This window comes from Ovis canadensis, chromosome 2 (genome assembly GCF_042477335.2).
Source record: "Ovis canadensis isolate MfBH-ARS-UI-01 breed Bighorn chromosome 2, ARS-UI_OviCan_v2, whole genome shotgun sequence".
In the NCBI taxonomy this organism is placed as follows: domain Eukaryota; kingdom Metazoa; phylum Chordata; class Mammalia; order Artiodactyla; family Bovidae; genus Ovis; species Ovis canadensis.
This window is the reverse complement of record NC_091246.1, coordinates 245,851,489-245,871,584: the sequence shown is the minus strand read 5'-3', so window position 1 is coordinate 245,871,584 and position 20,096 is coordinate 245,851,489. Positions and strand designations below refer to the sequence as shown.

At 57.5% G+C, this 20,096-nt stretch overlaps 1 protein-coding gene across 7 annotated transcripts in view; it reads left to right on the top strand.

Annotated features, from left to right (window-relative positions):
* The first annotated feature begins 200 nt into the window (after positions 1 to 200).
* Positions 201 to 20,096, top strand: part of RPS6KA1 (ribosomal protein S6 kinase A1) — a 37,718-nt gene continuing 17,822 nt past the window's right edge. The window contains exons 1-7 of one of the 7 annotated variants that reach the window (XM_069574938.1): positions 201 to 466; positions 6,583 to 6,627; positions 15,003 to 15,119; positions 15,402 to 15,483; positions 17,320 to 17,400; positions 17,581 to 17,660; positions 19,294 to 19,400. In XM_069574938.1, coding sequence (XP_069431039.1) covers positions 404 to 466; positions 6,583 to 6,627; positions 15,003 to 15,119; positions 15,402 to 15,483; positions 17,320 to 17,400; positions 17,581 to 17,660; positions 19,294 to 19,400 — 575 coding nt within the window. In that variant the 5' untranslated portion in view covers positions 201 to 403. Of the gene's footprint in view, positions 467 to 5,333; positions 5,422 to 6,582; positions 6,628 to 12,099; positions 12,239 to 12,907; positions 13,033 to 13,929; positions 14,151 to 15,002; positions 15,120 to 15,401; positions 15,484 to 17,319; positions 17,401 to 17,580; positions 17,661 to 19,293; positions 19,401 to 20,096 lie in introns of those variants that run through there. The other 6 variants (XM_069574942.1, XM_069574941.1, XM_069574939.1 and 3 more) reach the window with 6 other exon arrangements.

Genomic DNA, 20,096 nt, shown 5'->3' with positions numbered 1-20,096 from the left:
GGCGGTTTGGGCCCCGGGGACCGGGCTTGGGAGGGAGGAGCCAGGAGGGCCTCTCCTGGGTGGAGGGGAGCGTGGGCCCGGGGCTCACGGTGGAGGCGGGGCCCTCACTCCCGGCTTGGCGGAGGCGGGGGTCCTCCCTGGGAATGCCGCGCCGCGGGGGCTGGGGCGGGGCTTCGCTGTCCCCGCCCCCTCGCGCAGGTAGCCAATGGGCGCGGCGGCGCCGGGTGACGGAGGGAGCCGAAGTGCTAGTGCCGCGGCGGCGGCGGCGGACGGCCCTGCCAGAGCAAGAGGGTCTCGGCGGGGAGGAAGGGGGCGCTGGGGCCGCTGAGCGTGGGACCTCAGAACCCAGGAGGCGGCGCGGCTCTGGCCGCCGGTGGAGCACGGGCGGCCCGGCGGCGGCGCGATGCCGCTCGCCCAGCTCAAGGAGCCCTGGCCGCTCATGGAGCTGGTGCCGCTGGACCCGGAGGTGAGTGAGCTGGGCGGGGGACGGGCGCCGGCGGCCGGCAAGCCCGAGTCCCCGCAGGGGCGGGGCGGCTCGCGGCGCCGCTGTAGCCTGGCGGGCGCCCGCGAGGGCGCGAGTGCCCTCCGGTCTCCAGCCTCGTCTCCGGCTCCACCCCCTAATGCCCCGTGTGTGTGTGCGCGAGGGACCTTTCTGCCAAGCCCCGAGGAAGCCCCTTACCCCGGAGAGCGAATCCTGTGCTGCGCTTAGATCTGACCCCCGCCTCACCCCACACACACCTGGGACCTGTACCCGGAGCCGTCGGAGGTTCCTTCATTAGGGCAGACGGACCTGGGCTGGGATGCCAGATGTCTTGGATTCCACGAGACGAGGGTCATGGGAGCCCCCTCCCCCGCGCCCCCTGCCAACTTCTTGATGTCTCACAGCGGCCCTACCCCAAGGGCTCCCGGCGTCTCCGCTGCTGACCTTAGAAGGATTTCCTTCTTGATCGTCGCAGTTGTGGAATTTGGGGTGACTCTGCCCGTCTGGGACTGAAACCCTTGGTTTTCTTTGCTCCAGGCTAGGGTCAGAGGACGCCTGTGTCACCTCTCCCAGGCTGGAGAGAAAAGAATGGGGAAAAGTCCTTAGACCTTTGAGAAAATTATTCCTGGAGATGAGGAGGTCCTTGGTTCCTGCCCCCTCCCATAGGAAGGGTTGGGCCTCTAGGGAATTTGGCCTTTGCCTGCCTAGCTTCTCCCAAAAGCAACTTTTGCCTCCTGAGGATACTGTGGTTTAGGCCCTAACCTTGCAGAAGGCCCGCTCTTCCTGTGCCCCCCAGGGTCAAGGTCAAGCCCTTGAACTGGCAGATGGAGAAAACTTTCCCCTCAGCCTCATTATGGGAAGGACAGTGGGTGATACTGCCTTTCCAGGGGTATGTGGGGATATGAGGGAGATGATGGAAACCTCAGAGAGCCTGAGACCCAAAGTGATTTTCTTCTGGCTGGGGCTTGGACCCCTCCCCACTTAGATCCCCTCCTCTGCCCTCTCTTACCTGGGGCAACCACCAAGTGCCTTGCCCCTCAGGGCTGCTGGTTGGGAGCTGAGTGAGGATCCTGGGTCCCCAGCACCCGGAGTGTGCTGCCCCTTTAAAGGGATGGTCACCGCTGACACTGGCTATTGGAGGGTGGGCGCGGCAAGATTAGGTAACCAACCTGAAGGCGCAATTTGGAGTAAATTGCTCTGGGATCCCTGCCATGGGGTTTTTACGGGCCCTGCACAGCTCAGAAGTTCTCCCGCTGACTCACCCTCCGAACTGAGGAACACGGCCCTCTGCAGCCCCTAGCCACGGGCTGCCCACCCTCTAGGACTGGGGCACAAGGGGTTGGGGGCGGTGCTCAGAGGTAAATTCCTTTGTCCTGGCACACACTTGAGACCTAGGCCTCCCTAGAGGAAGGTGGACTGGGAGAGGCCAGGGAGGGACTTACTGTGGGTTATACTAGTTGGGAAGGCAGACACCCAGAAATTCAATTCCCAGTCCAGGGCACTGCTTCCTGCTTCTCTTTGGGAAATCCTGAGGCAGGGACCAGGTTTAAACAGGAAACTCAATTCAGTTTTAGTCCTACTCCACCTGAACTTTGAGAGGAAAAAAAGGCAGGCTTATTTCCTTGGTTTAGGGGGGCTGTGATTTCTCCAGGAGCTTCACCTCGAATTTGCTGTGTGACCCTCAGTCAGTCCATAGCCTCTCTGGACCTCTGTTTCTCCACTGGCCAGGGCTGGGTTCTGGCCTCTGCTTTCTGGGCCTGAGAGGGTACGGAGGCCTAAGGAGTGCTGCCCGTTTTCCTCCTCCCCACTCCATGGAAGTGCCAGGCGACTCGGTGTTATTGTTTGGGTAACAGGAGCCATGGGGCGGCCAGGGCGCGGGTTGGGTGCAGGTTCTTACTGGAGAACAGGGCCCTGCTGTTCTCAGCCCAGGTGACACGTAAGTGATACGGCACCCTGACCTGCAGGTACAGGCTCCTGGCCGGGAGGGAGGCAGGCCGAGGGGCTGGCAGGGCATTTGGCAGAGGCCTGGGATCTGCCCTCCCTGTGAAGCTGCCGAGAATGGGCTGCTCAGAGGCAGGGCCTTGCCTGGGGTGTGGCCCAGGTGGAGCCCCCCCGCTGGAAGTGTGGGTGAGGATCCTGCCGGGGCCTTCCCCTGGCCCTGCTGGGCTCAGCAACCGTGGCCGCAGGCCCAGCCTTGCTGTGCAGAGCTTTGCTCTGTGCTGTCCACCGCACTCCACCAGGGTGGCCTTATTAAAGTCAAATAATTCTGCAAACAGCTTCTCAGGGTAGGGAGTATTACCTCTGTCATCATATGGAACAACTGAACTCAGAGGGACCTGGCCTGCGAATTAATGTCAGAGTCAGAATTAGAATCCAGATCTCTCGCTGTCTTCTACCCAGTAGGGGGGAGACTTAAAGACAGGCAAGAGCTGGGATCAAGCCGGCCAGGTGGAAGGTACTCCAGGAGAGGCTCCGGATGTTGGCACACTCTCCTGTCCAGCCTTGGCTGAGGGCTAGTAGTGCCAGCCAGCCCTGGCACCTGGCCCCCAGCTTCCAGCAGTGGGCAGAGTTGCCAGTGCTGGGCTCTGAACCCAATTCCTGGGGCTGCTTCCTGCCTATGGGGCACGTGCTGTCTTTGTCCATCTGCTGCCCAGCTTCTCCAGACACTGCCCCGGACGCTTTTTTTCCCAAGACAGAGTGGCTTGGGTGGGAAGGAAGGATGCTTATTGGAACCCATCTCTGACCTCTGGGGAGGGGGCGCAATGGCCTGGGGGCCCTCGGTCGCTGTGCCCATGAGTATTGCTCTCTGAGGAAGCGGGAGGAGAGAGTCTCCACCCTCTTAGGGGCCAGAAGGCCTTTCCTGTAGACTCGTAGACAAGGTCTTCCATTCAGTATTCTGCAAGGTCAGTATCATTGTCCTCATTCATTCATTCAGCAAGTGTTTATTGAGCACTTACCATGCGGCAAGTACTTCTCCAACCTGCAGGGTGCCACTGTGAACAAGACAGACCTTCCCGCCTAGTACAGGTGAGGAGACCGAGGCTCGAGAAGTAATGTGACAGACACATTCAGAGCGAGTGGCTGGCAGAGCCGGCAGCAGGGGCTCTGTCTCTGTGGCTGCAGACCTGTGCTCTTTCCACCCTCTGTACAACAGTCAGTCTGGAAGGGCAGATGCGCCCTGTCTTCCCAGGACCCTGGCTTTCAAGGGGAAGGTCACCTGTGGTCCTCTCTGCACTCCTAGTGCTCTCGCTAGGGCTGCCCATTTCCCCCTAGAGACCTTGTGCATCAACTCTTACAGGCCTGGGCGTTCCATGAGGATGGTACCCAAGCCAGACCCCGGGACTGGAGGCAGCCAGACAGGCTCCCTGAATCCTCCAAGATACTGCCCTGTAAGCGCCCACCTCTGGGTTCACCCACCACCTCCTCCTGTCTCTCACTGGGGATTCACGTGACTCTGGGTCATAGCCCCATGTCTGTCACCTGCTAACAGAGAGGCCACAGTTAAGTCACTCAGCTCTTCTGAGCCTCATCTGAAAAATGGGAGGAATAGAACCTACTCTGGCCTCCTTGCTTGCTTTGCTGGTTTGAGGTTTCATTTGACAGGCTATGTGCCAGACCCTGAGCTGGGTGCCAAGGAGACAATACCGGACAAGCCGTGGCTCCTCCCTGAGTTAATCTGAGGTTTGCTCGGTGCTGTGAGGCCCAGAGGAGGGAGGAAAGGACTTAAGGCTGTATGGACAGAGGAGAAGACATTTAACCAGGTCCTCAAAGAAGACCAGGAGTGTGCTGGAGTGACTGGGCAGGAAAGACTTTCTTGGTAGAAGGAGCCACCGTGCGAATGCTTGGGGACAAGCTGGCCTGTTCAGGGTCTCAGCTTGTTCAGTTTAGCTCCAAAATCGGGATAGTAATAATGGTGATTGTTTGTGGACCAGTTATATGCAAGCTGTACTTTTTTTTTTTTTTAATATTTACTTAGCTGTCCCAGGTCTTAGTTGTAGCACTTGGGATCTTTAGTTGTGGCATGTGGGATCTGACCAGGGATCCAACCTGGGCCCCCCGCTTTGGGAGTGTAGAGTCTTGGCCCACTGGACCACCAGGGACGTCCCTGGATGTATCTATTTTATAGACACTATTTTGCTTGCTTCTTAAAGCTACCCAGTGAGGTACATTACTTTTATCCCCATTTCACAGATGAGGAAACTAAAGCTTTGAGAAATGCAGTAACCTCAGGGTTATGCAGGTGATAGAAACCAGAATTTGAACCCACAAGGTCAGATTCCAGAACCCACATTAATCACCTGTGGGAGCTGGAGATGACGGCTTTGAATGCCATACCAAGGAGCTGGGACTTTATCCCACAGGCAGTGGGAAGCCGTGGAAGAGTTTGAGGCCTGGCACCTAGAAAGTTCTCAGTAAGGAGTGAGTGAGTGACCAGGGGAGTCACTCAAATGTAATGGTTGCAGTTGAGTTTTAGGAAGGGTGAGGGCTTAGAATGGGGGAGGCTGGTGTGTAGGCCCTTGTTACCATCCAGAGTTATGTCAAGAGTCTGCAATGCTGGGTGAAGTGGAACTCCGTCTACGAAGGCCTCACGCCTCCTCCTCCCCTCAGGCCTGGTTCCACCCAGTCCTGCTCCCCAAGCTCCTGAGAGAGAACACGTATGGTGGAGCCTCAGAACGCTGGCCCCTGGGGAGGATTAGGGGCATTAAGGGGGTTCAAGGGGCAGGATGTCCAGGGACTGGCAGGGAGGGAGTGCTGCTCCAGGAGCAGGGAGATTATATAATGGGGAAAGCACAGCTGTGCCTGCTGCTGCCAACAAGACTGCAGCTGCCCTGTGGACTTGGCCCCTGGTCCAAAGTCCTGGGTCTTCCTGGTCTCTCCACACTCTTGCTGCGCATGAGGGCTGGGGACCGCTCCTTTTAGCTTCCCAAGGCCCGGATGGGGTAGGTTACTCACTTCATATCACACAGGAAAGGGGTGGTATACCCAGGGTGGACAGCACCCAGCGGAGGGTGAAGTCTGGGGTCTGGAGGACTGTGCAGGGGTGAGCTGCCATGCCTGCATCTCTGTTGCCCTGGCTGGGCGCTGGGCTCCTCTTCCTCAGTCTCTTGAGCACCTCCTGGTGTCAGAGACCGGATTTTGAATCCCCGCTGAGCAGCATTGTGGCTTAGGTGCCGTCACTAGGCTTCTCTGCGCCTCAGTTTCTTTCTCTGCCAAATGGGACCCGGGCCTACCTCCCAGGTCAGGAGGGTTTAATGGTGCCACAGATGTGAGGTACCAAAGCCAGTGCCGGCGTGCAGCAGGGGCGCGGAAGAGAGCAGCTGTTAGCACCAAAAGCCTCATCTCTGCCTCCCAGGACTTCCCGTTTATTAGGAGGGGCTCCCAGGTAAAGAACCTGCCTGCCAATGCAGGAGACCTAAGAGACATGAGTTCAGTCCCTGGGTGGGGAAGATTCCCTGGAGAAGGGAATGGCAACCCACTCCAATACTCTTGTCTGGAGTAGCCTGGCAGGCTACAGTTCATGGGGTTGCGAAGAGTTGGACACAGTTGAAGTGACTTAGCACGCATGGCCCATGAGTCCGTAGTCCCTGCATTGTGATAAGTGGTAAAATGAAGGTTCATAGGGAGTAGCAGTGATTCTGCAAGGATGGAGAGGGGTCCCAGAGAAGGCAGGGCCAGAGCATTTCTGGGCTGGACACTCTCCCAGACTTTATGTCCTTCAGCCCTTGCATCAACTCTAGGAGGTGGATGTAAATACCCATGTTACGGATTGGGAAACTGAGGCCTCTTGAGTTGGTTAGTTGGCACACACCCACAGTCCTTTCCTTCTCACTGGGAGGAGATGGCATTTGAGCCGGACCTTCAAAGATGAGATGTTTTCTAGGCAGAGAACATGGGAGGGGTGCCCAAAGCGGGCTACCTGAGTTGGGGCGATTGCAGGAGGCTTGAGGCCTGTCCCCTCCCAGAACTCCCGCCCCCACCTCCAGGGCCCCTCTAGCCACTGGGAGCATCCAAGGGCTGGGGCGCCCCATAGGGTCTGTCTTTGCTTTGTGCCACTCTGGTAAGTTCTGACAGTGTTCCCCACTCTCTCCTCTCTTTTCCAGAATGGACAAGCCTCAGGGGAGGAAGCTGGGCTTCAGCCATCCAAGGTAAGGGCCAGGCCCTAGCACCGGAGCTAGGGATCGTCAGGGGTGGAGTGACTGTTTGCCTGGAGTGGACAAGGAAGGAGGCACTGACCTTGTCCCGCCCAGGTGTGAGGCCCCCTGGCCCAGCTCAGCCTTCCTTCTCTGAAAGTGAAAGTCACTCAGTCATATCCCACTCTTCGCAACCCCGTGGACTATATAGTCCATGGGATTCTCCAGGCCAGAATACTAGAGTGGGTAGCCGTTCCCTTCTCCAAGGGATCTCCCCAACCCAGGGATTGAACTGCGTGTTGAAGGTGGATTCTTTACCAACTGAGCCACCAGGGAAGCCCAAGTCCTTCTCTGGGCCCACCTAATGCTCGAGGCAGCCCCGTATGTCAGGATTACTCGATTCAGCCTTCCGGTTCCTCAGGGGAGTGGACTATGGCCCAGACAGGGTCAGAAGCCAGGCTAGAACTCAGGTTTACCCGTCCCCCAGACCAGGACGCTTCCTCTGCTTATTTACTCATGGTGGCTTGGCTGACTGTATTAAGAGGGTGAAGGGGTGATGGGAGAGGCTTAAGTCCACTGGGCCTGACGAGGGCATGGCACCTGGTGCTGGAGGGAGCCTGGTGGCCTCCAGTCACACCAGGGCCCAATGCCTAGCGTGGGGCACACAGGCCGTTTCTCAGGCCCCCTCCCAGGCCGGCTCCCTCAGCTCTGCGCTCTCTGCTCCCCTTGGGTCCGTCCCTTCAGCCCCCAGGGCCTGTTGCTGGTTTTGTGTGTTGACAGCACTTCGAGGCTGGGGGACAGTCTGGCCTGGGCTTTCTCATCGCCGTGCTGGGAATGGCCTCACCCAGTTCTCGAGGCGCTGTGAGGTCGCAGAGCTGCTGGCTGGGGAGGGGCTGTGGAAGCCGCCAGGCAGGACAGGGCCTGAGTTCTGGCGGTAGAGCCGACCTGAGTTCTGGTCCTGCCTCCACCATCGCCATTTGACCTGAAGCTTCTCCCTTCTGAGTCTAGTTTCCTCAGCAGTAAAATGGGAATAATGGTACCTGCCTCCTACCTCTCAGGAGTGACGTGAAGGACAGCTAGAAGAGCAGCTGCCTGGCACACAGTAGCTTTAGTCCTGGCAGCCTGAGTGCCTGGCCGTGTTGCTCAGCTCCACTGCCTGTTAGTGGCCGCGCCCTTCTGGCCTGGGTCTGCTCAGGTACCAGACCATAAGCCCGACCTTTTGAGATAGACTGAGGGCTGGTCCTGATGTTTGTCTTGACTCAGCCTCCTAAGATAAGGGAGCCGAGTTTCCTGGGGTAGGGCAGGCCAACAGAAGTAGGCTCCCACCCCTCCTCTTTTTGTTACTATGGCAACCTTGGGTCACCAAAGGCCAGGCCGAGTCATGTGGACTGGGCCCCTTGACTTGTCTCAGCCCCATGTCTCAGCCTCCTGTGGGAGAATCTCTTCCCACCAAGTAGCTGCTCCTGGTTGCCTAGTAATGAAGTGACTGTAGGTCTCCAGTGAAGGTCCAGATGTTCAGATCTTGGGGCTGTAGTTCTAGGGGTTGCAAAGGTGCCTGCAGCTTTGAGGGAACTGGTGGTGAGTACAGCTTCTCACCTCAGAGCTAGAGGGGCTGGTTAAGAGAAGACAAGCACTTACCCAGGTGGACAAACTACTCTTGATCCCAAGTCTGTGATTCCTTCCTGCTTCTGGAGCAGATCCTGGGGTGGGAAGGGAGACGAGGCTGGACGTGGATGGGGCAGGGAGAGCCTTGAATGCTACGTTAAGGGAGAGAAAGTGCCATACCAGGAGCTTTGCATTTGGTTCTCATAACATCCCCAGAGGTAGAAACTGTTACTCTCCCCATTTTACAGATGAGAAAGTTGAGGCCCTAGGTCAGATCGCTAATGGGCAATGAAGTCAGGTCTTGCTTGACCACAGAACCCACATTCCTCCCAGCCCAGGAGACACACTGAGTGCTGAAGAGGAGGAGCACTGCGTCCCCGTGAGCGCAGTTTCCGTCATTACTCGGCACCTGCTCGTTCACCTTCTCTGTTGCTGCAGAATCTCGTAGCATCCCCAGTGCCCACTTTTGGGCTCAACACACCAGGGGGCGCTCAGCCTGTGGTCAGAACCTCATCGCTTTGTGCAGTGGAAGGAGCTGGTTTATCTTTTGCATCATCACATGTTCATGGCACTGGGAATCCCAAAATGAAGTCAACACCCCACCCTCAGGGAGTTCTCAGCGTTGGGGAAGGGTGGTGACAAGAAAGCTGTGTGGTGGGTGCAGTGATGGGGAGGAACAGGCTGTGGGCACATAGAACCTCCATTCAGTGCCAGGCCTGACAGTGGGCAGTGAAATATACCACCTTCCTACCTGCCTCTCTGGGGCATGATGAGATGAGCACATCTCAGGGAACCCAGTAGCATCCACTCTCAAGGTTGAGGGTGGACCAGATGGACGGGCACTGCTGTGTGTGGCAGAAGAGGAAACGTGGGCTGTAGGGCACCAGGTCACCTTCCCCGCAGAGCTGGTATTTGCCTGGGCCTCGAAAGCCGGGATTTGGGCAGCTGGAGAGAGAAGTGGGCCTTCCAGGGGGAGGAGAGGCCTGACTTGGAGGAGAGGCAGGCTCTCTGAGTTCAAAATTCTGCTCCTCTTTCTTATTTGCCAGCTGACCTTGGGCGAGTTGTTTTACCCCTCGGAGGCTCAGATGCCTCTTCTGTAAAAGGAGAATAGAGTCCACCGTCAGGGCCACCCAGAAGGAGGGAACGTGATGTGCATAAATTGGAGCATCCAGCAGTGTTTGAGACATCATATTGGTGTTTAATGCTTGTTTATTTGATCCGTTTCAGGCAGAAGAAGGGATTGGGGTTTTAGCAGCTGTAGAGAGGACTGCAGTCTAGGATGAGAGCTCCCCGTGTGCACCTGGTCCTTCAGGCATGCTGGGGCTCCATTCACCCTCCCTCCCTTCCTGGAGGTGGACTGGGCACCCCAGGCCCCCTCCCTGGCTATCTCCGGAGCTGGACCCCTTGGAAGCGCCTGCAGGTCTATTTTGAGAGCTGAGCGTCTCTCCCCCTCCCCTCCTCTCTTCCTGTTTATGAAACCCTGATCCCTCCCGGATCCCTCATGCTCCCCTGGCTGGAGCTCAGGCAGGATGTGATTGTGGACTTCGGGGAGCCTTGGGAGTCTCAGGTGTTGGGGGGGAATTTCCCTGGGACTGGCCGGGGAAGGCTCCCTCACCCTCCACCCTCTCAACACCTGAGACCCGTGGACTCTGTCCCTTCAGCCTGCCCAGAGGAGCCCCTGCCGCAGTAAGAAAGCCCTTGCTGTTCAGGGAGTTCTGTTTACCACATCCCTTTATCTTTGTGGCCCATTTTTGCTTCTCAAAACAACCTTTTGAGGGTGCGAACATTTTACAGAAGAAACTGAGGCTTAGATAGGGAGTGAGGGTTGCACGGGAGCAAATGAGTAGACGGTTCTTAACTTCCCACCCTGCCCTCCTGGCCTCAGGCCTCTTTTCCGTGCTGGTCTTTCTCTATATGGAGTGTCTTTTTTCCTCCTCTCTGCTTGGCCAGCTCCTGTTCATCTTCAGGGTCCAGCTAGACTGTCGCATCTTCCCAGATCTTACCCCGGGCAGGTAGTGAGAACCTGTGGGCACCTCCAGCTCTTTGCCTGCGCTGTTGCACACCATGCTTCCGTGTCGTTATTGTGTGTTTCGGGGAGCTGCCTGAGGACAAGGCTGAAGACTTCCTTAACACGTGCGCCTCCTAGTGTCTGGCTACTGGTCTGGGGACACAGCCGGGGGCCCATAGCTGTGAGTAATGTCCAGAGGGGATGCAGGCTGGCAGCCTCACAAGGAGGGTGATGATGAAATGCTTCGGCCTGTAGGCTTCGATTTTGTCCCGAGCTGTCCGCCTTTCTGGCCATGTGGCCTTGGGCAAGTCACTTTCTGTCTGAGTCTGGTTTCCTCCTCTCTGGAATGGGATGACAGCACTTCCCTTGGAGTAGGACACCCGAGCCTGGCAGAATGCACACCAATAAAAGCTGAAGGAAAGAATGGCTTCCTGCAATAAATATTCAGTTAAGAGGCACAATTCTCATTGTCACTGCATACCAGTCCTGGCCTCGGGCCCAAGGCCAGCTCGCCTATCAAGGAGGCCTGGGAACTGTGGACCCACTGCCGAGAGGCATGCAGGGAGAGGTGTCTGGGGATGTTTGCCCCATGAGAGGGGGCACCCCTGGGAGGCCCTGCAGATGCTGCCAGCTGGGGGCGGGGCTGTTGATGTCCGTTAGGGCCAGAGATCAGCAGGTGGGCTTGGGCTGCAGCTGCTGGAGGGAGGCCTGGGATGGGGACCCTACAGGCCAGGGATCAGGCAGGGAGTGTGGTAGCGGGGGCGGCGGGGAGCGGGGGCGCTCTGGGCTTCTCTCCAGCTGCCTTGTGGGAGGAAGTAAATAAGAGGAAGTATCTATGGGGGGAATGGGGCCACGACCAGGGGGTGGGGTCTGGTGCTGTCCTCCCCGCTGCTGCCACCGGCGGCTCCCAGGCCCTGCACACACCCCTCCAGTGCAGGCAGTTTGGAGACAGCTTCCTTCCTATTGCCCCTTCTTGTGCCCTGCCAGCCATGGGGAGCCTTCCTTTGCTTCTGAAGGATACAGGGGTAGTGAGGAGTCGGGGCAGGGGGCGTAGCTGGTACTGGACCCAGAGAGCTTTGGGGCTCTCAGGGCAACCCCAGACCCTAGGCCCTCCAGAAGAAGCTGGAGTACAGTGAGAGGCCTCAGTCTAAGGAAGCATCTTGCACAACAGCCAGCAGGCCTCCTCAGACTGTTGTCAGGGGCTCTGTGGAGACTGGAAGGGGAAGTTCTGTGTACGTGGGGGTGTGTTTCCACAGAAGGGATGTCTGTGGAAATGGTTTCCGATCAGCGGACTGCGTGCATCTGTGTGTGTCAGTTCCTGTGAGGGTACTGGGTGAGTGATGTGGTGAGGACATGTGGCAAAGGGCTGGGCCCGGCCTCCCCCAGCCTCATGGCTACCTGTGAGGTCCATGCCTTCTGCACTGTTCCCCCTCTCCCACCGCCCCCACCTCAGGGCCCTGGGCTGACCGGCTTCTTCAGGGCAGCGCTGAGTGCAGTCGCGCCTGCTCTGTGGGCTGCCATTTTGGGTGGGCCCAGTGACGGGAAGGTCACCACAGTGGGAGGAACGCCCATGCTCTGGGCCGGACTGTCAGAGATGGTGGCCCTGCAGCCTTTTGCCCCCCATTCTCTCCTGGAGGTGTTTGCAGGTAGAGGGTGTCCCCTGCGTCACTGCCGCCTCTCCTTGTGACTTCTGTCTGTGTCCCACTCTCCTTTCCTTAGGATCAGAGGAGATGAGGAGCGGGGTCTCTCTGGGTCCACCCTGGAGTCGTGGGCTTGGGGTCTACAGTGTCCCCTCCTCCGCAGGGGAGCCTTACCCATGTTCTGTCCCTCCTCCCGGCAGAGGGGGAAGTGAGAAGGAGTGGGTCAGGGACCCTGCCTTCTGGGCCAGGAAAGTTGCAAAAGCAGAAGTGAGGGGAGTAGCCAGGCTCTCTGGCCATAGGCGTGGGCCCCACCATGCAGACCCCAGCAGACTTCCCCAGGGCTGAGAGAGACTCACGCCCCTGCCCCAGAAAGGTGAGCAGAGGCTTGGCCAGCCTCCAGTGGTGTCTGTCACCAAGGCTTTGCTCCAGGAATGGGTTTGGGGGTGGCTCTGTGCCCTGGGGTTTCCGGGTGACTACCTCTGTCCCCAGGGATGGTTCTCAGTCAGAGGCAGACCTAGCAGTGGAGACTCAGACCTCAGGACTGGGCGGGGCGGTGTTGCTGTGTGGTCTTGGCCCTCCCCAGCCCCTCTCAGCCAGGTTTTCTGCCTGTCCCACCTACTGGGTTCCTCTCAGGGGCCTGAGTGACCTGCAGTTTTTCGTGACTGCAGCTTCTGTGGCTGTTCAGGGTCCCTCAAGGGAGGCGTCTCTGAGGGTCAGCATCTAGAGGGAGAAGTCCCCAGACTCTCTCTGGTACTGAGGGAGGGGGCGGGCTTGGCTCGGCAGGACGTGGTGCTAGCTGACTTCCCCGCCCTCCCTTTCCTGGCCCCTGAGGCCTGCTGACCCCCGGCCAGGCGGCTGCCAGGGAGAGGACCTGGGTCTGAGCCAGCTCTGCCAGCAGTTCACTGTGAGCCTGGGGGAGGCGCTGTCCGGTGGGGCTCAGTGTCTGATTCCTGAAGTGGGGCATGACAGCTTTGGGATATCTGTCTGGGTCAGGGTCAGAGTCCTCAGATTACACTCAGCAGTGTAATCCGTCTCTGTCTAGTGACTTGATCCTGGGCCCCTCTCAGGCCCTGGCATGGGATGGAAAGCCCAAAGAAATGAAATTCCTCAGAGATGAGTCGGCCACGGGTACCAGACTGCTCTCTCTCAAGTGCCGGGGTTTTGCAGGTGACGTTCCCCCAGTTGGACCAGCAAGAACCCAGAGCTCTTTCCCTCAAGTCCAGGGTCTGACCCTCTGGGTGCCTGTGTGTCTGCCCTGGGTGTGTGTCAGCCTCCTTGGGCCTCTGACCGCTGCCCTCCTGCTTCTGCTGTTGGCTTCCTGTCTGTCTCCACTCCATGAGCGCCTGTCTTTACCTGTTGGGTCCATGTCACATAGCTGGGTGTCGTGTCCCTTCTGTCTCTGCCTGTTGAGTACATTCCCCATCTGTCTCCACCTGTTGGATGCAAGCCCCCATCTGCCTCTGCCTGTTGGATCCCCATCTGTCTCTGCCTGTTGGGTACATGTCACCATCTATCTTTGCCTGTTGGAATGTGTCCCCCCCACCTGCCTCTCCATGGTAGGTGAGTCCCTGTCCACTTCTGCCTGTTGGGTGTGAGTCCCTTCCTGCCTCCTCCGTGTGTTGGGTACACGTCCCCATCTGTCTCTGCCTGTCGGAAGTGTATTCTTCCCACCTCCTTCCTGTTGGGTGCATGGCCCCGTGCATCCCAGCCTGCTGGGCACGGGGACTCTCCTACCCATCTGTTGGATGTGCGCCTTCCTCTGTCTTCACCTGTAGGGAGCCTGCCTCTGCCTGTTGGGTATCCCTCCTCATCTGCCTGAACATGTCTTGTCCCTGTGTCTGCCTGTTGGGCACCTGTCTCCTCCTCAGCAGCTGGCTTGGCATATGGGGCTTTCCCTCTGCAGGCCCACAGGGAGGATGGCGGGGAGGGCCAGAGGGCAGCCCTCCGGCAATGGGGAGGGTGGGGGAGAGAGAGGAAGGGAGCGTGGTAAGGGAGCTGGGAAACCACAGGCCCTGAGTGATTGGTGGCCCTGGGCTGGCCCAGCCCCCGCCTTCACCCTGCACATCCGCCTTGGGCCTGGCCACCTCCGCAGCAGCCCCGGACGCTGCCTGCTCCTGCCATGGTGCCTCGGCCCTGCCGGGCGCATGGAGCAGGATCCCAAGCCGCCCCGTCTGCGGCTCTGGGCCCTGCTCCCCTGGCTGCCCAGGAAGCAGCGGCCCAGGATCAGCCAGACTTCCCTGCCTGCCCCCGGCCCTGGCCCTGGCCCTGGCCCCAGGCAGGACTCGGTGAGTGTGCCCAGATGTCTGGGCCTGGCCTGACGGTGGTCTCTGGAACAGGTGCCCTGGTAACCAGTTTGGAAACAGCTGGCTCTGGGTTCTCCTTGCCCATGCCTGACCCTCCTGGGTGACTAGACCCTGTCCAGCCTTGCTTCCTGGGAAAGTGAGGAGGCGCTTCCGGGTTCCAGGGCGGTATCCACAGATTGGAGGGAGAGCAGAGGGGTTCCAGAACATCTGGGACTGGCAGGAGTTTCTAGTAGACTTGTGTGAAGGAAGTGTCAGAGGGTGGCGCAGAGAGTCTCCGGTCTTGCTCCCCCCACCCCAGGCCGGCACTTACTGGGTTGCTAGGGGGAGTCTGAGGTGGCGACTTTGTGTCCTTGTGTGTCTTAGCCCTGTCCTTCTACCAGAGAGAGCCCATCTTCCATCTTGGCCAGAAACAAAAGCCCAGCTGTGCCTTTCCAGTACGCGGGCAAACTCGACTTCCTATTGTGGCAAAACCAAAACCTTTGTAGCCGCAGGAGGGGAGCCTCCCAGGGAGGACCTGGGGCAGGTCTGTAGGCCTCAGTCAGAGCCTGGCATTGGCTCAGCCCGGCCCTGCCTGGGCACCCCTCTGGGCCTGACCAGGTTGGAGCAGCAGGAGCAATACGAGCTCGCCTGACCCGGCACCTTGGTGGTTTGGCCCTCCCCGGGTTTTGATATGGATGAACTGGGAGGCCCCATTTTCCAGGGTGGCTGGCTGCTCGGGCCTGCAGGACCCTGTCTGCTGAGATCCAGCGGGAGTAGGATCTCGGGATGGGGGGCCATGCCCTGTGCTGACCTGGATGGGGCCCACCGTGCTCACCAGCTCTGTTCCTCCATCAGGATGAGGGCGTTCTCAAGGAGATCTCCATCACGCACCATGTCAAGGCTGGCTCAGAGAAGGCCGACCCATCCCATTTTGAGCTCCTCAAGGTCCTGGGCCAGGGATCCTTTGGCAAAGTGAGTCCCGAGCCCATAGCTGGGAGGGCGGCACTGATCATGTCACAGTAGGGGTGGGGGGATCACCTTGGAGCTCAAAGGATCAGAGGGCAAGGGTTGATGGGTCTGAGGGGAGGAGGAGAGAGGTCACTGTAGTACCCAGGGGCAACACAAGGGCAACCTGGTGTTTAGGGAAGCTGGAGGTCAGCCTGGGACCTGGGGCATGCGAGCTGGCAGGTTCAGCCCCCTGCCCATCTTCTCTTCTGCTTCCCCCTCACCACCCCCACCCCAATGCCTTCTAAGGTCTTCCTGGTACGAAAGGTAACCCGACCTGACAGTGGGCACTTGTACGCCATGAAGGTACTAAAGAAGGCGACGCTGAAAGGTGAGTGGAGGGCACCTCCCCGCAGAGCCTCAGGCTGGGCAGAGATAGAGGGCAGAGGACACCAGCTCTCAGGGCCCTTGGGTCTGATGGGAGAGACAGCTCTCTCACCAGGAATACCCGGTCTGAAGATGTAGAAACAGGCCTATTCTCAGCCCCTCCTTCTCTCCCACCGTCCCTGATGGCAAAGACAGGATCCATTCAGAAGAAAAGACTTCCGGGGATTAACCTCTTCCCACCCCCCTAAGCCAAGTGCCAGTGTCTGTAGCTGAAGGACGTCTGGCAGGAGGCAGGGGGTGAGTGCAGTGTGTTGGCGGTGGGGGGGCAAGGGCTTCAGAGATCAGGCATCTCCGTGGTTGGGCAGAAGCATTCTGTGAGCAGAATTGCTTCATGATGCTTGAAGAGTCTGAGGGAGACCTCTCAGAGTGGAAGAGAGTGTGAGAGGAGAGGAGAGAACCCAGGGAACGAGGCAGCTGGGCAGGTTGGAGAGGGTGAGTCAAGGCAGGGTCCCAGAGATGGATGGAGAGGTTCAGAAGGGAGCTGAGCCCACATCTAGAATTCCCAGACTTAGGGTGTGAGGGTAGTTGTGAGTGGGCTTTGGACTGGACACTGACTCCTTGATCAGCCTGGGGACCAGGCTGGTCCTGCTGACCAGGAGGAGTGGGCCCCAGCTAGGATGGTGGGGGCAGAATAGGAGGTACTAGCCTTGGGTTCCTGTGGGCACAGTGGGCTGGCTGTAGGATGACTTAGCTGTGATGCTCTAAGACCAGCCTGGTAGGGATGGGAATCCTTCCTCAGGAGGGATGATGGGAGGAGAAAGATGCTGTGAGTGGCTCCCAGGTTGGGACGGGGGAGGGGGTGTGGGACCCCACAGGCTGGTGCAGTTGGTGCTGGGACCCAGGAGAATCTGGGTTTCAGCCTCACACGGGAGGGGCTTCCATGGGAGTAGCCAGGTGAGCTGTGCCTTTAGAGGGTGAGTTAGGCCTTCTCCCCAGACTGAAAGCATAGAGGAAAGACACCCCAGGAGGGAGGAAGTATGCCTGAACAGAACTGTAGAGCGATATTAATAGTTTGAAAAATGATAGGTGTATTTGGGAAGCAGTGATGAGGGGAGTTAATCCAGCATGGTCCCAGCCTTGTCTGGTGAGGGAAGCAAGAAAATTACAAGAAGGTGAAAGGTGCTCTGAAGGGGGACATAGAGCAAGAGTCCAGAGGGCTCCAGCTCAGCTTGGCAGGTTAAGGAAGGCTTCCTGGAGGAGAGAGTGCCTGAACTGAGTCAGAGGAGAACCTGCTGATGATCAGAATGGCCTAGGGACTTTTATTCTTAAAAAAAAAAAAGGGTGAGGTGCCTGCTCAGACCCACGAGTCTGAAATTCGTGCCCAGGGAGTCTGCCCCCAGCTATAATCGGGGTTTTTTTTTTCTTGCTTTTTTTGGCCACACCGCATGGCATGTGGAACTTCCCCAACCAGGGATCGAACCCACGCCCACTGTAGTGGAAGCGCAGAGTCTTAACCACTGGACCACCAGGGAAGTCTGGGAATTGGAGATTTTTATGCCAGATGGAGAAGGGGCTGATGAAGGCATCTCAGGGGGAGCCACAGGGGCAGAGGCTGGGGGCACACAAGGAACAGGTTACTTAGACTGGCTGGATCAAATGGCCCCTTGGGGCACAGCTAGCGACAGGGCTAGAGAGATGGGCAGGGCACCAAGGGCCAGTCTTGGGCACTGCCGAGAGACGTGAGCAACAAGTAGAAAAGAGAGTCCTTCTTAGCCAAGGCTAGGGGCGGAGCTGTGCTGGGTGGCCAGACCTTTGGTAAGCCACTTCTTCCTTTGACCAGTGCGTGACCGTGTTCGGACCAAAATGGAGAGAGACATCCTGGCTGACGTAAACCACCCGTTTGTGGTGAAGCTGCACTACGGTAAGACCACAGACCCTCGCTGACCTCGCACCCCACCTGCCAGCCTTTGCCCTTGCTGGGGGGCTGTTGCCTCTCCTGTATACTGCCGCATCTGCCGGCTGGCAGACCAAGGGAGCTGAGGTGCAGGGACAAGGCCCAGGGCACAGCTGGCTCCTCCATGGCCTTTTCCTGCCTCCCCAGCCTTCCAGACCGAGGGCAAGCTCTACCTTATCCTGGACTTCCTGCGCGGCGGGGACCTCTTCACCCGGCTCTCTAAAGAGGTGAGCTGACACCCGGGACACCCGGACACCCCCTGCCAGGGCCCTGGATGGAGCTGGCACGACAGTGAGGCCTCCACCTGGGACTCCCCAGGCCTGCCCAGCATTCCCTGACCCACTCTGGGACAGAGGCCGTTCCCTGGCAGAGCTTCTGAGAGTTCCCTGAGATGGGTGAGGAGAATCAGGCCCAGGATGTGATCCTGCCCTGATTCCAGGAACCCAAGCGTGGCTCTCACCTCTTCACCTCCTTGCTTCTTTTTCTTTTTTTTCTTTTTTTAAGATTTATTTATTTGCGAGTTTTTATTTATTTTTTGGCCGTGGTGGGTCTTTATTGCTGCACTCAGGCTTTCCCTAGTTGCAGCAAGTGGGGGCTGTGACTCATTGCAGTGCTTGGGTTTCTCCTTGTGGTGGCTTCTCTCATTGTGGAGCATGGGCTCTGGGGTGAATGGGCTTCAGTGGTTGTAGCTCTTGGCCTCTAGAGCTTGGCCTTAGCAGTTGTGGTGCACAGATTTAGTTGCTCCAAGGCATGTGGGATCTTCCCAGACCAGGGATCAAATCCGTGCCCCTAACATTGCAAGGTGGATTCTTAACCACTGGACCACCAGGGAAACCCCTTCACTTCCATTTTTTTTCAGGGCTTCCCTGGGCAGGGTTATGAGGATTCGAAGAAGCCCAAATCCACCTGGAAAGCTGGATTCTTTAGGATTATGTGCTGTTAACCAAAAGGCTTTTGAACTCACATATAAGAATTTGAGCCAGATATAAAAATGAGACCAGTAATACAAATTAAATTTTAGAAGAGAACCAAAGTTTTCAAATGTTTAAAATGCTGTTTGAATGATCGAATAGATAATACATGACTGAGAAGAAAAATATCCATTGAGAAGTCTTCCTCCCACCCCAGCCCTCTCGACTCCCTCGTCTAGGTAAACATTTTTCTTTTCTAAATTTCCCATGTTTCTTTGGGAAAAAAATACAAACCAATTCAATGTATGATCTGAATCCTGACCCCTATTTTCTTACATGCAGGATACTGTTCTATATATACTGTACTTTGCTTTCTTCATGGCAGGGTGTTTTGGAGTGACTTGGCGCCTCTATCTTGGCGATGGATCTGTAGCCATCCACCGTATGGAGGGATCCTCGTTCTAGTTTATGGTTGCATTGTTGTTTAGTTGCCAAGTCGTGTCTGACTCTTTGCGACCCCATGGACTGTAGCCTGCCATGGTCCTCTGTCCATGGGAATTTCTAGGCAAGAATACTGGAGTGGGTTGCCATGCCCTCCTCCAGGGGATCTTCCCGACCCAGATGCTGAACCCATGTCTCCTGCTTGGCAGGCAGATTCTTCATCACTGAACCACCTGGGAACCCCGCATGGCTGGCATAGCACTCCGTTATGTGGGAAGGAGACAGTTCAGTTTACTGCTTGACCCTTGAGCTGTCTCCAGCCTTTCCCTATGTGCCTTTCAATGCTACCATGAGCGACTTGCATATTAGTCAGTTCATTCTTCAAACCCCTTCATAAAGAGAAGGGGTATGGAATCTCTTAGGAGGACGGGGAAGCTGCTGACTGCCCAGTGCCCCAGCTCCTGAGAAAGGGGTGATCCCGGCTGAAGCCCCCTCCCGCCTGTTGCAGGTTATGTTCACGGAGGAGGATGTGAAGTTTTACCTGGCCGAGCTGGCTTTGGGCCTGGACCACCTGCACAGTCTAGGCATCATTTACAGAGACCTGAAGCCTGAGAAGTGAGTGAAGGCCCAGCTCTGCCCAGCTCCCTAGGGTGTGCAGAGGCAGGCCCCAGGAGCCTCTTCTAGAGCACAGCCAGTCTGAGGGGGTTGGGGGGGACTCCCCCTGAGAAAGTCCTCCTCTCTTGGGTTGCCCCCAGAACGGGTGGGTGGAGCAGAGTGGTGGTGGCAGGCTCGCCTGGGGGGCTGCCTCATCACTAGGGCTGCCATCACCAAGCACCAGGTACCTCTGTGCCTGGGTATTGCCTATCTTTTTTGCTAATCCAGTATGACATCTGAGATGCCACCGTTAAAGGCCCTTCCTTGATATGACCCTCTGTAGAATTTTCCTTAACATCTAAATATCCTCAAGTGGTAACTTGGGAGCCAGGGGCAGGTGCTTATGTGGAGTGAGATGTGGCTTTAGAGTCAGGCAGAAAGTGAAAAGTGAAAGTGTTAAGTCACTCAGTTATGTCCAACTCTTTGCAACCACTTAGACTGTAGCCCACCAGATTCTTCTGTCCGTGGAATGCTCCAGCCAAGATCATTGGAGTAGGTAGCCAGTCCTTTTTCCAGGGGATATTCCTGACCCAGGGATTGAACTTGGGTCTCCTGCATTGCAGGCAGATTCTTTACCATCTGAGCCACCGGGGAAGCGCAGAGTCAGGCAGACCTGAATTCAAATCTAATCTCTGCCACCTCCTAACTCTCTGACTA